Source organism: Camellia sinensis, chromosome 9, assembly GCF_055761805.1.
Source record: "Camellia sinensis isolate YWXY chromosome 9, ASM5576180v1, whole genome shotgun sequence".
NCBI lineage: Eukaryota > Viridiplantae > Streptophyta > Magnoliopsida > Ericales > Theaceae > Camellia > Camellia sinensis.
Window position 1 is genome coordinate 187,265,669 of NC_138969.1, and position 15,199 is coordinate 187,280,867.

At 35.6% G+C, this 15,199-nt stretch overlaps 1 protein-coding gene across 14 annotated transcripts in view; it reads left to right on the top strand.

Annotated features, from left to right (window-relative positions):
* The first annotated feature begins 1,612 nt into the window (after positions 1-1,612).
* The window catches only part of LOC145798897 (uncharacterized), a 45,386-nt gene continuing 31,799 nt past the window's right edge, over positions 1,613-15,199 (top strand). For 11 of the 14 annotated variants that reach the window (XR_014340738.1, XR_014340732.1, XR_014340731.1 and 8 more), the window contains exons 1-9: positions 1,931-1,993; positions 2,091-2,163; positions 3,238-3,359; positions 5,250-5,419; positions 6,375-6,524; positions 7,046-7,192; positions 8,874-8,934; positions 9,243-9,569; positions 10,122-10,250. Coding sequence is in view for 4 of the 14 variants with exons in the window: in XM_082888209.1 (XP_082744335.1) it covers positions 9,333-9,569; positions 10,122-10,250 (366 nt within the window). In the remaining 10 variants the exon portion in view is untranslated. Of the gene's footprint in view, positions 1,793-1,930; positions 1,994-2,090; positions 2,164-3,237; positions 3,360-5,249; positions 5,420-6,374; positions 6,525-7,045; positions 7,193-8,873; positions 8,935-9,242; positions 9,570-10,121; positions 10,251-15,199 lie in introns of those variants that run through there. The other 3 variants (XR_014340737.1, XR_014340734.1, XR_014340739.1) reach the window with 3 other exon arrangements.

The following is a 15,199-nucleotide window of genomic DNA, read 5'->3' on the forward strand; positions in this document are numbered from 1 at the left end:
AGACTTAACAAAATATGAAAAAATTAATATATTGACAAATGTAATTTACCACTATCATATGATAAATTAAATTTACGAAACACATAAGACGAAATGTATTTATATTTTATTATAAATATAATTTTTGTGATTTATTTTTTAATTTTTACCAATTAAATTATGACATGTATTTGTTATTAAGAACTTAGAGTACACAATTAATGACATAAGAATAAAAAAAAATTCTCTTATATATAATTGTGATAAAAATGAATAAAATTTAATTGATTCTAAATTATTTTTACTAAATATTCTAGTTAATTTTTTAGATTATTATTTAATTTTTGAATATTTATTTATACTCATGCATAGCACGGGTAATTGTGCTAGTAGAACAATATAAGTGATTTTTTTTTTTAATGACAAATCTCTTAATATTTTCATTTTATTATGTCTTTAAAAAATAAAAGATAGTATATTTTAAAAAACAAGCTTGTCGTTTATTTTTTTAAAAATAAATTTGATAAAATGAATAAGTTAAAATTATCAAATTGATTTATTTTTTTATTTTTTATAAACGACATACTCTCTCCGTCCCAAAATATTAGTCACTTGTTCAATTTTTCATTGTCCCAATGTATTAGTTCTTTTTCAAAAAGTAAGGACTAAAATAATATGAATTTTTTATTTTGTCTTTCTTTTAAATTTATTAACATTATTTGAAGTGTAATAATTTTACTATCAAATGGTAGTTTTGGAAAGTTATTTTTGGAATGCAATAATCGTATTGCCAAAAAGAGTTATATTATTCAAAATGGACTAATATTTCAGGACGGGAGAGTATAAAAATGTCATACAAAACAAACGGTTCATATCATTATTTAAAAGGTGTTTACCATATACACCTTATAATTAAAAAGAAAAATAGAATAACTTCGGTAGCGTTTGGTAGAGTTTTTTAAATATGATTTGAGAATAGAGTTGTATTTTGAGTTTGTGAGTTTTGAAATTATGATTTGAGTGTGAAAAATTTGTTTAGTAAATGAGTCTTGAAAAGAGTTTTGAATTGAGTGTGAAATTTTTGATGTGACATATAATATTTGATACAAAAACTTATAACTTATAACCAAATACACAACTCAAAATTCTATTCAAAGTTCATAATTTTTTTTAAAAAAAATTCTTATTTTTTTTATTTTAAATATAAAAAATAAAAGGTGGCAATTTTTTTAAAAAACAAATAAATTTGTGCACCGTTCCGGTCAACCGACTGGATGTTCGGGGGACGACCGGTTAGCCCAAATTTTTCCACCTTCGACAGTGTTTTCAAAAATGAGTGTAAAATTAATTTTTGAAAGTTATAAACAAACACCATGTTCAAACTAATGGGTAGAACTACAGTTTGAGAGCTCCACCAAATGGAGCCTTCAATTTTTTGAGTAAAAAAAAAAAAAAAAAAAAACTACAACTAAATATAACATGAGTTATAAGTAAAATAATGCCATAACTAATTTTTTTATCATAGCTAAAAAAAAAAAATAGTATAGCGAAACCATGATAGGCCTCAGGATCTTTTGAGGACTGAAGGTTAAGCCCAAGCGTTTCATGTGGATAAACCAAACATGACCGAGTTCAGCTCGATTGAACCAAAAACCCTAATGGGCCTACTAGATCACAGCAAAAAAGCCCTAACCTTACGGAAAGACAAAGAGGAAAGAAGAATAGTTTAAATAAGTCATCCAAGCACTGTAATCAATTGCCAACGCTTTCTCTCTTATTCTTCTCCGCTTTTCTTCCTCGCCCTGCGATATCTGTAATTATTTTCTGTTTTATTTTCTTTCCCTTCCACTATTTTCCTGGCAATCAAACAGAATGGTGAGATTATAATATTGTTGTAGTCTTGTAGTGCTAATGTAGTTTGCTTGTGTTTTCATGTGGGTTTTAATTACAGTGCAAAATGGTGAGGCCTAAGGCTCCCCGAAAGAAGCAGCAACAGCGCGGTGTCGACTTCAAAGTAATTTCTTTATTTTGAGTTTTTTTTTAAAATTTTTAAAAATTGATTTTTAATTTTTTTTACTGTATTTATTGATTTTTTATTTTTTATTTCGTAGAAAATAAAACGAAAGATTGGTCGGAAATTCCCGCCGCCAAAAAATGCTACAAACACTGAAATCAAATCCAAAGGTAAAGGCCTTGTTTGGTTTGTGTTTCCAAAAATTTTTGGGAAAAATTCTCTACGAATAAGTTTTCAAAAGTAATCAAACCAAATAAATTTTTTCAAAAAAATTTTCCAAAACTTGTTTGGTTTATAGTTTTCCAAACAAATCTCTCTTTCACACATCAAATCAATCACTTTTTCCAAAACTCTCTCTCAAAATAATTTTTCAAAACATCTTTTGAAAAAAACCAAACCAAACAACTTTTCGTACTTTTTATCTCTAAAACTCATCTCCCAAACTCAAACCAAACATATACTTCAAATGCTTTATATATATGTATATAGATACATACATACATACTAGAAGTGACTGTGCATATGATCATTCTGTTTCAGAAAAATAAGATTATAAACTGTATGATTGAATTCAAAATATGAGAATTGAAATGAATTTGGAAAAATCAAAAGTTGAGAGATTTGGAAGAAAAAAAAAAGAAGAAAAAACCCTGAATTTAGTGCATTGCTGGCCATGTAACTACTGATATAGGGGTATTTTGGTAAAATCCAAAAAATGAGATGTCAACACCAACTTTAGTATACATAGAGGGGGTCAAAGGGGTGGGAGGAAAAGGGGATGAATCATTGTTGAATAATAGTATAGATAGATAGAGAACATAATAGTATAGATAGAATATATATTTGCTCCCTGTGTTGTTTAAGTTCATGTCATTTATGTTTAATGTCAACGTTCAAATGATAGAACTTTCCTAGATAGAATTGAAGTGGCATGGCATATTTTTCAATTACATGATAGATGATTCTATACCAATAAGAGGAATAGAGTAATATTCCCAGTTCCAAATGTCTGAAAGGAAAAATGAAAAAAATTGATAAACAGTGCAACAATTTTAGCAAATCTTAATTATCTAGTATATATATATATATATATTAGATAACAACTGAACTCCTTTTTTTTTTTTTCCTTTTCTTTTCTTTTCCTGTTTACGTGAAATGCCAACAAGTTTGAGTTGAATTAATGTTGTTGAAAAGAACAAGAATTACATTCCTAAAGAAAGCGCTATGTTGTGGATTATGAGCAGCCATTATCCTTCCTGAGCAGAGTGTAGCATCAGAAAAGGCGGGTTTGGCAGTGAGCAAAAAGGTTTGACATTGAAAGAGCTTCTTCAGCAAACATCTCATCACAATTCCAAAGTCCGAAAAGGTATTTTGTTATTAATCTAATACTCTATACTAGTGTAAAGGATTGCTATAATAGTGGTTGGATTTTTGTACCTGTGGACCTAAAAATGAATAGAAATGAATATTAATGCTTAAGCTCACCTTTTGTAATGAGGTGTATTCTATGAAGTATGGATACTTCAAAATAGGAGCCATAGCGGTATCCGACACGGAGACACGCCGGGGACACGTATGCGACATGCCAAATGGCTTGTCCCGTTAATTTTATTATTATTATTATTATTATTTTTTTTTTGCAGAGAACATGGCAGGGACATAGGGACACGCTGGGGACATGGTTGGGACACACATTTTCTGTTTTTGTTGGGGACACTCCGGGGACACTTCGGGGATACGCATGTCCAAATATAGATAATTTATTAATTTGTTTAAATATAGTGGTTTATATATATATATATATATATTTGTATATTGAATTAATGTTAGTTTTTAGTAATTTTGATTATTTGGTAACATAATATTAATCTACATGGCAAATCTATATAAAAATAAATTAAAAAAAAATTTGCCATGTCCCCCGCCCTAGTTGTATCCTAATTTTTTTGAAATCACCGTGTCTTGTGTCTCGTGTCCGTGCCCGTGCCCGTGCCCGTGCTTCATAGGGTGCATTGTATTTTTTACTGTTCAATCGGATTTATTGTAATGAGCCTGTGGAGGCCCCCCTCATTGGCCCGGAGGCTTTGAGCTTTGTAGTCTTATGGTGCATAGTGGATTTGATCTTCGTGGATGTAGGCACATTGCCAAACCATTTATATTTTTTGTTTATTGTGTTTGATTTATTAATTTATACTATTTGTGGATTGGAAGTTGAAACCATTTGATTCTCACAAGCTTGATGCTTCCCCCTTCCTTGGAGATGTTATTCTTGCTTGCCTCTTTCAAACTGTGAAATTTCTTATTGTCTTGGCAGAATATAATTTTGGTTACATTATGTTGAAGAAATATTTTCTTGATAGGCTATTCATTTGATGGGATATTATACATGAAGTGGTTGCTTGAAAAAGAATCCCTTTTTTTGACATGAAATATTTTTCTTTTTGGTCTATTGATATGATACCATTATTGGTGGGTGACATTAATCTGCTGTTAGCTTCAAAGAAGAATTGGCCTAGACAAGCAATCAAGCTGTGCATGAGTTTGGGTGCTTGGACTTCTAGGATCAATTTTTCATGGTCCCTTTCTGGTGCAGAGGCTCCCATTGCTGTCAGAAGGCTGTGAAGTTGAATGTTGCTGACGCAGTCCTCTAGCTTTGTTTGTTTTTGTTTTGATGGTTTCCATTTTGTCTTGCTTTGCTTCTTTTTTGGTGCTCTGTGGTTGTCCCCTTGCCCCCTAGCATGTTATTCACTCAGCCCCCCCCCCCCCCCCCCCCCCCCCCCCCAAAAAAAGAAGAAAAAAACATAAATATTTTTCTTTCTTTTTTTTATTATCAAGAAAGATTACATTCAGTAGATATCCTATCTAAACTATAGAGCTTCTAGTTACCACAATAACTACCCTACAATTTCATTCAGTTCAACATTATTGTCGTGATCTTGAAAAAACTACTTATCATAATTTTTAAATAATGTGAATTATACAATTTGTCTGCAATAAAAATTGCTACATTGCCATTGTTATTTGCGTTACCATGTTGTCCAATGTGTTACTGATGGTTTTTGTATGACTTTAATTTGATTTTTGCATGTAGGTATCCGCCGTATTATTATGTGATTTATTAAGTCATTAACTGTGTTAAGTTGAATTTGAAGTAATTCACTATTATAACTGCCCCTTTGAGAGACTTGTTTTAAATTTGTGGTTCTTTATATTGATTGGCCATTTTGTTAACACGACTTCCTCTTTTTATTCCAAGATGTTTTGATCGGCATTGGGGATATTTTTCTTAAATACCCAACAGAGTTGAGATTGCATAAACTTGCCGTTATAGAGAAGCTGCGTGAACGCATTAGTGATGATGATAAACTGGTTCGGGAAACACTATATCAACTTCTTAAGTCAGTGATTTTCCCTACCTGTAAAGAGGTAATTCTTGATTCTTGTTCCTTTGCTGTAAATGCCAGGTCTGGCATTTCCTTAATTCAGTATTTCCTTGCTAAATTCTTCTTGCACTTGGTCTCATAAACTATGTTCAATAGTTAATACATAATGTTTTTATTCTGTGTCTAATTTAGTCTAAAACAGCCAACAGAGAATTTTATTTATTTATTTCATTAACAAACATACAGTACACATCCAAGTGGCCCAAGACCCTTTCTTGTCTAACGTTCTGTTTTTAAGGAAACCTTTTATACTATTTGTATGTGTTCTTGATATCTATTGTCCTGTATTTGGTTGTGAATGTATACTGATTAAAAACATTATGGGAGGACTCCATGGTGAGATGTTTCGCTCATATTTGATGGTGATTTTTTTATTTGGATTTAGAGAGGTCAATGGGTCATGTTCTGTGCACCAAAATTTATAGTCAGTAAGTATACTATTAGGTTGTATAAGGTTTTCTCCCCCTTATTTTGGTGTGTGTAATCCTGACTTTTGTCCACTGGGCCCTCTTGGACCCCTCCCCCAAACACCAAAGCACCCTCCTTGCAGGCCATTCCACAGTGCCAGAGAATCTATGAAATATATGCCATTTTTCTTCATGTTTAAAAATTTAAACAAAATTTTGAAAAGGTTAAAACATCACTAGCTGGGCTGATGCTTGAATTTAGTGTGGGAGAGTGCATTAGTGAAGCAAAAACTCAGAAATGGGTGCCCGCTTCCAAAAGTCAAAATTTGAACTCCTTCACTCGGTTTGCAACCCTTTAGCTTCTGTTTGTTTTGTACTTTTATTACATCTGCAGGTTTTCTGACTCTAGCAAGAGCAGATCTTGAGAAGACATTCCCTCTAATTGTTTGATTGTTACTGTTGATTTCTTCAATTGTCCATAGTGGCTGATTCTCTGTCCATTGTAGCTGATCCTGTGCCTTTTTTATGCAGGACAATCAAGGACCTTTCATTTCACTGATGATGGCATATATTTTCAATGCAATGACACATTTGGCAATTGATGTTCGGTTGATGGCTTTCAAATTTTTTGACCTTGTTGTTCAGTACTACCCATCGTCCTTTTCCTTATATTCTGAAAAGGTAGTTAAATTATTTGTTTCAGTAAAATATTAGAGTTGTGAGTTAATTAATTACTTGATGTTGACATATGCATTTATTATTTCTTCCATTTCTTGATAGTAGTTGCCTCTGAGGCACACCAAACTATGTGATTTTCTCTATTAAAATAGTATTTAAGGTTCAAGTCAACAATACTTGAGCTATATATTTCTTTATCATATACTTAATTGATTCACCCAAAAGAATACTATGGCTGTTTCTTTATGTGTGAATTTGGTGAAGTAGATACTGGTTTTTCCTTTATTAATTTTGAAACTTGTTCTTGCTATTACAACTGTTGTAGGTGGTAATGTTTGTAATGATTCCATTAGTTTGTTTATTTTCCTTTCCTTTCTGTTTCTTTCTTTCTTTGTTTTTCCTCTTCCTCCCTCTTGTTTATTATTTTACTCAAATATTGTGGCTGGTCCAACTAGTTTGTCAATTGATTTGTATTTGAAGCTCATGTTTGTAATAGATTTTTTCATTTGATACGCCATCAACAGATTTTCCAAAACTACGAAGATGTATTACGAAAGAATCAGTTCTATTTACAGGACAAGGGCAAGCTTAAGAATGTTCTTGCAGGGCTAGTTCACTGCTTGTTATTGTTGCCAAGTAGTAAGGCAGATAATGATTCACCATGTGAAAAGGTACTTTCTTGCTGTCAACCTAGAGGACTATTTAATTTGTGCATTTTCATTTATATTTGTAACACAATGTCGTTTGAAAGAAGTTGTTCAAAGCTTTCATTTTTTAGCCTTGGTTTCCTACTTTTATTTTGTCAATTTTTCATATTTTTGCCTGATCTTGTTTATTAACATTTAGAGGAATCTCACCACTTCTAGTCTAGGATATTAAGATGCTGAACTTGAATGTGATGTTTCCGTATGAATTTCATATTTTGCTAGCATCAATTTTATTGTAATGTAGATGTAGCTTGTTTTTGTGTCCTAGTGAATGAACTATACTGGACTGGTTTAGAAAGTAGGACAAATAGCCTTCCCTTTGACCACTCCTCGTTCTTGCAATAGGTTTGTGAGTATCGATGTGTTTCTCTGTGGGACTGTTCTCTTTCAATTTGAGTGGGCGACATTCGATCTGAAGATTGAAGACAATGCTGGGAAGGGAGGATTCAAATTAGTGGAAAGAGGCGTGGGCCAAGAACACTAACACTTCCAAGAACATGTCATCCGCATTGGACACTCGTTGGACACTCTCTACATGTTGGACACAAGTCTAAACGTGTCGTCATTATTTTTTTTTTTTAGAACCAGACATGGTTCAGAAACTTGGGGACACGTGACTATAAGTTAGATACTATTGCATGAATGAAGAAAATAACTTAGGATCCAATGATAAAATAAAAATAATGTGTATACCTATAATCCTTCCCTTGTTAGATTTTTAGTATTCTAAATTTTAAAACTTCCAATTTATTTGTGTATATGACCTTTTTAAAATAGATGTTAAGAATTTTTGTTCACACTTCCTTTCCAATAATATAGAATGTTTAATGTCTTACTATTTTGATATTATAAAATATAATTGTATCTTGGGATTAGCATTAAGCGCTTAACTCACTGCTTAATTCAGATAATTTGCTATTTGGTGAAGGGGGGAATAATCTGGAAGCTCATCCAGACAATCCCAATTAGTAAGAAATCCAGGGGGCCTTATCCCAGGCAACAAAAGGCCAACCAAACCATGGACTAGGTGACAATTGGGGGCCCTATGTTTTTTTCCTCTCTCTCTCTCTCTCTCTCTCTCTCTCTCTCTCTCTCTCTTGTCCTCCCAATCCAGCAATCAAACAGGGCCGAATAGTTAAAAAAGTTCTTTTGAATTGAGTTGTTAGTTCCTTATAATCTTTCACTCCTGGCTGGTTAGGGCATAATCCTCTTTTGACAACTTGGAGTAAATTTCTTATTATGGTTTTTTGAATGGACACTGTAGTGCCAATTGCATGTAAATCATTATGCCCCTGTCCGGCATGTCAACTATTTTGCATCAGTAGCTGTTGGAATTAGGAAATAGTGATATTATAATTATGGTAGTGTTGGAATTAGGAAAGAGTGATATTGTAATTATGGTAGTATGTATAAAATCTGTGATTGTGTCAATCACAGATTTAATACTTTTTTTATCTTCGTTTCCTATTTTGTTCGTTTCTTAGTTTGTTTGTTTCTTATTTTGTAATATTGTTTCATTATAAATACAAGGCTCTACCTCATTCATAGGTAAGCCAATTAATTATTTTCATTCTTTTTGGTATCGGAGCCAAAACACAAAAATCGTAGAACACTCTGGGTATATAATGATCTTTTTATGTATTAGGATGATGCTGCACAAGGGATTTTACATGCTTTTGAGCCTGACACACCTAAACATGCTGCTGGTAAGTGAAAGAACATTATACCTTGAATTTTAACGTTTTCCCCATTGCATCTTCCACTGCTGTCTGCATCAGATTTCTCAGGTCATTTTATTCTTTGAATTTTAATGTTTCTGTGTTTGAATCTGTATGATTTTTTGGACTACCTGGGTCCTTGACCAGCACCATGAAGTTTTCTGTAATTCATGATGGTCCTTGCACTTTTCTTTTTGGGTTACATTTTTCTTATATGATTTTGATTTTTTATTTTTTGATAAAGTGAGATAATAATTATTTTAATGTTCTACCTGCTGCTATCTTTGGCTTTGTAGGATTTTCTGTCATCAAAAAGAAACTAGAGGACCTTATGCCCGTTTTACTTAGTCGTTTCCAAGATTTTATTCGATTGGTTCATACATACTATGCGACACCTTGATGTGCAATCGTTTGATTGTATGCTATTTATACTTCAGAGCATAGACCTTGTAGTCAGGTTCTTTGCTTATGGGATCGATAACAGTCAGCATGAGCTACAAGTGTCTATGCTGCCTTATGAAGGATTGGATGCAACCATACGAGGTCAAACTATCATGCCATCGTCATTAAAGAAGTTATTTGATTTGTTCCCCCTCAACCCAACACATCACCTTTCAGGAAAGGTACGGTTGTATTAAACATGATGTTATAATGTTTTTTATTGCTCCTATAGTGTTTTTACCTCTTTAGTTTTTCCTTTGAATTTAAATAACACACACACGGGGGCCACATGCAAAACATATAATTTTATATATTTAATATATGTTATATATTTGGATATTTATATATTTATTATATCTCCAATATTTATTTTTAGCAAACTTATCAGCCGTGCATATGCTACTCCGGTGAAAAAAAGGGGGATAAAAAAAACAAGATGGGACACTTCCTCCAGCGTGTCCGACAGTGTCTGTAGTTGACATGTGTTTTGGACACTAGTATGTGATCTTTGGAGAGGAGAGGTGTCTATTCTTCATAGATTATACATAATCCAACTACTCACAATGATGACAATGGCGTGTAGGGTCCACACCTCACCTCATTGTGAGTAGTTGGTAAGTTGGTGTGTAGTTCATTAGGGATCTCTGGTATTTTTGCAATAGAAACTCTTCTAACTGCACTCCCTGTCATTGTAGCATGGATTAAAATTTTTTTCTTTCTATTTTCTGAAACAGGATGATGATAAATATTTCGCCGTCAATATTATAATTACAGAAATCTTTTTACACACAACTGATTGGCAATGTCCTGCTGCTCTGTTAGAAAAATTTCTTGAATTCGTTGCATGTGCTCTCTCTGAAGAGGTATGGTACTTGAACTATTGAATTTCATGTTCTTTGAAGGTTTTTTCTGTAGAATCTGTCAAGCCTTTATCGGCAACACATGAATTTAAGATTGGGAGTTGAGTGAAACAGGTGGATGAGTTGTTAATATACTCATTATTTATTTCAAGACTCTGGAACCAACGATGTGGAAAGAGAATTTGCATGTTAGTTGTCATTGTTTTGCTGTAATTTGAGAACATGGAGATGTCGCTAACTGCGCTAGAGGCTTTGTGATCTTGGAATTTCAAGCCGAGACTTTTTGTTTTTGTGACACTTTTGTGTATCGCCACGCATTGAGAAAACTATTCTCTAGCAGCTAATAAAAGTTGGTTACCTGGTAATAAGTAATATACCCTCTTCACTGTAACAGTGTCTTCCTCTCCACTGGGTCACAATCATCACCACCAGCAGCAGCAGCAGCAGCAGATTGAACCACCCTAACAACATCGCCCATTGAATATACAGGGCAAGGTAAACATTGCTCATCAAATTAATAAACATTGCTCTAGACTCCATTCCAATTAGTTTGGCAAGTGTCTTGAATTTTTCCAGTGAACTATGGAAATTTCCAACCAATTATTCAACCAACAATGGAATTTTTCAGAAAAATTGAACTGAATGTTACCAGCTATGAAGCACGGGTACGAGTACTGGTATGATACGTGTACATAATACAGTAAAATCTCAAAAAAATAGGGTATACATACGGCTTGGTACATTTGTAAAAAAATATTTATTTTTGATTTGGAGTCTTGAAAAAATTGATTAAATGGTTTAATTTGTTAAGTTTCAACCTACAATTAACATTTAATGTCAAAAGTAAAGGTATAAACCAAAATTAAATGTCATTATAGTAAATAACTTATAACCATAGCTTAATTTTAAAATCATGCTAAGTATAAAATTAACAATAAAAAAGAAGTCTAGTGAAATGAATTTTATCTTTGCAATAGAAGAAAATATTGCTTCGATTGAGGTATGTTATGGCTTGTATATATACAAGGTACGTTTGAGTACGTCAAAAATTAAGAAGAAAAAATTTGAGTACATGTTTCGTGTACTCGGTACATATGCAGACGAAGTACTATACGTTGGTAAGTACCCGGTACGGATACATTGTTTTTCAAAGTACCCATGCTCCATAGGTTACCAACCAATAAAATTAAATTGTTTATGTCAACATACCTCAAATGAACAACGATGAAGACGAAATGTTTTGGTGAAGTGGTATGTGAGAGCAAGTTATTTACAACTAAATTTCAAACTTAACGTTATGAACATGAAATTTAGGGTTCTTGGGCAACACACGAACAGAGATCTGTGCCTTCTCAAATTAGGCTCATGTCACAATTTTTGTTAATTTGGATGGAATTTGTAATGGTAACACTTTAGCCCTAAACCATGTGAGGATGAATTTGCATATATTTAAAAATTGGGGAGGTAAAGTGCCCCATGGCCAAACCACAAGGGCGTAGTCCGGATTTTGGCCTATGCGTATAAAAAATATTAGCAAAAATATGCTAACTAACTTTAATGATACTAAACTAACAGCAAATACACTTCCCAACCAAGCAACCACTAACAAGAAAAACCACCTAAGCAGCTAAGCCCATGATTTGAAAATACGGTAACACCCTAATTGTGAACTGTAAAAGATATTGATGTATATTATTGATTGATGTATTACAAGATTGTTTGATATTGTGTTATGTATTACAACTCCTATATATAGAAGAGAAGGTGGTAGTAGGTGTAGTGTAGTGGAGGTGGTAGGTGAAGTGGGTGCTAGTGGAGATAGTGGAGGTGGTAGGTGAAGTGGGTGCTAGTGGAGATGGTAGGTGGAGGAGTAAATTGGTAAATTCTGAGGAATAAAACAAGAAAATACATAAAAAGAAAAAAGGATAGGAGACACTGTATGGTCGTGTCAGACCGTTGGTGAAGACACTGTATGGGGGTGTCAGACCGATGTAGAAGACAGTTTATGGGGTCATGTCGGACCGTTGTAGAAGACAGTTTATGGGGTCATGTCGGACCGTTGTAGAAGACAGTTTATGGGGTCATGTCGGACCGTTTATAGAAGACAGTTTATGGGGTCATGTCGGACCGTTGTAGAAGACAGTTTTATGGGGTCTTGCTGGACCCTTGTAGAAACTAACCGGAATCAATGTCGGGACAGTTTACAGAGTCTTGTCGGACCCTTGTAGAAACTAACCGGAATCTATGTCGGGACAGTTTACAGAGTCTTGTCGGACCCATAAAGGAGCTAACCGGAATCAATGTCGGGACAGTTTACAGAGTCTTATCGGACCCTTGAAAAAGCTAACCGGTATCAAATGTCGGGACAGTTTATAGAGTCTTGTCGGACCCTTGTAAAAGTGGCACCCTCAAAAGGTGTGCCCAATTTTGTCAAAAGGCGTGCCATCAAAAGGCGTGCCCAACTCATCAAAAGGTGTGCCATCAAAAGGCGTGCCATGAAAAGGCGTGCCAGGTTGTCGGCGTCAAAAGGCGCGCGATGCGCGTGGCTGCCTCTGTGTCATGGTCTTTATAAACCGAAGCGGAGGAGGCAGAAACTGAGACAGAAAAACTGAGAGAAATCTCTGAAAAATTCTTCATTCTGCTTAGAAAGAGAGGTTTTGCTGAGAAGAAACTCTGTAACACTCTCTATAACACTCTGTTGCCCAGAAAAAATGGCTTCGTCTTCCCGCGGGCTGCTCACCCTCTTTCCCGACCTCAACGAGTCCACAGGAGAGAGAACTGGTGCGGTGGCCAGTGAACCTCAACCAAACACCGCTGGGTATACTCCGTTGAACTTTCCGATGCGGTCTGTGGAGCAAAGAATGGCAGGGCTGTCGGATGTGGAGGCCAATCAGTATACTTTGAAGGCATGTGTGGAAAGCATGACGGCGGTCACAAATTTGTCGAACCGGCTGCAGAGTAGAACAAATGAGGTGCAGCATTTAAACTCCCAGCTGGCTCTGCTCCAACGCATGTATAAGGATGCGCGAGCAGAGATCAGTGTGCTAAAGGCAGAAAACAAGGAGTTGAAGCGGAAGGCCACCGTGATGTTCCGATTTGGAGGGCCGCCATATGCTGCAGTGGAGGAGCAGGGAGTAGTGATCGTGCCTAGTGGAGCGGGAAACACGGAAGCAACACCGTCAAGGACCGCCCAGGACGGAGGCAAGAAGAAGAGACCTGCAGCAGAGTAGAGAAGAAAAATCCCGCCTGTGGATTTTTTTTTTTTTTTTTTTTTTTTTTTTTTTTTTATGTAAAATGGTGATCGGGGTCGATCCCGGAGATAAATAAAATAGGGTGTGTTGTGCAAATGTGTAATTTTTTTTTTTTTTTTTTTTTTTTTTTGTTTAAATAAAATAAAAGAAAGGAAAAGAAGGGGGACAAAGCAAGTTGTGTGCCGTGTTGTTTTTGTTTCAAAAGAGGAAGTAAAATAATAAAAAAAAATTTGAGTGGAAAGAATGAAAAAGAAAAAAGATGGTGGAATGGTTCAGATATGTCTTGGCCAAAAGTCTTTTGAAGGAAAATAATAAAAAAAGAAAAAGAAAGTTGAGAGAGAGAGTGGGGGGAAGCCATCTCAGGGTACATCTGGGTATCACCACATGTACAAGGAGTACCGTGATACCACACTGAATAGTGCTGCTTGGCGTCACCTTCTTAAGCTCCCTCAGAAAATACCAGAACTTGGACTCTCTATTCCGTGAGTGACCCATCCCTTCCGCTTTGTGGTCTTAAGACGATGGCACAATGTGAGGAAATCAATGGCCGAAGAAGACGACGAAGCTTCTGTTCCATCCAAATGCGAGGCCATCTTGGGCCCCGACCCAGATTCGGAACTTTGGTTCTGGGCACGAACCGAAACGAGCCTCGGACTCGGAGGGTCGTTGTTGAAGAAAGCAAGGTTCAACGAGGTTCGATGAAAACAGGGAGAGATAGAGCGGTTGAGTGGGAGAGAACAGTGAGGGGACGATGAGAGAGAAGAGGGACTAGCTGCCATTGTTGAGAGGAGAGAGATTGAAAACAGTTTTGCTTTTGAAAAAACAGAGAGTAGCGGTGCTGGTTTGCTTTTTTTTTTTTTTTTTTTTTTTTTTTTTTGTGTTTCTGTTTTCTAATGATTTGTGGGGAGAGGGGTGGAAGTGTTGGCACTAACAGAGGCGCCGGAGATGGAGCGGAAAGTGGTGGTGGTGTCTTCGGAGTGGACGTTGGAGGAAGAGATACGGGTTGGGTCGGGTCTGACGTAGCAGAAGGAGTGACCCAGATCGGCGATGGGGTCGGAGATGACGAGGGACATGTCTTTTCTCCGGCGAACTCCATCGTCGCGGGTGACGCACATGCTGAGTTTCCTTAAAACGTTACCCATCGGAAACGAAGCGAAATTGCAGAGCGAGAATCTCAGTGGTTTGAACGGTGTGCCTGAAATTTCATGGCAGAGAGAGACATGGGCTTCGGTGATGTAGCTTCTGGGTTAAGGGTTTTCGTGGCAGCGGATGGAAGGTATGTGTAGAGGTCCGGCGGGCGGCCAAGGCGAGGCTGCCGCCCGCCGGTGAAGCGGAATTACTAAGTTGTTAACCTTGCTCTGATACCATGTAAAAGATATTGATGTATATTATTGATTGATGTATTACAAGATTGTTTGATATTGTGTTATGTATTACAACTCCTATATATAGAAGAGAAGGTGGTAGTAGGTGTAGTGTAGTGGAGGTGGTAGGTGAAGTGGGTGCTAGTGGAGATAGTGGAGGTGGTAGGTGAAGTGGGTGCTAGTGGAGATGGTAGGTGGAGGAGTAAATTGGTAAATTCTAACATGAACTAACTTAAGTAATGAGACTAAGGGAGTGTTTGGCATGTGCTAAAATAGCTATTTTAGCACATTATCCTATTTGGGTCACATCACCTCTCTACCACATCACTTCAAATCC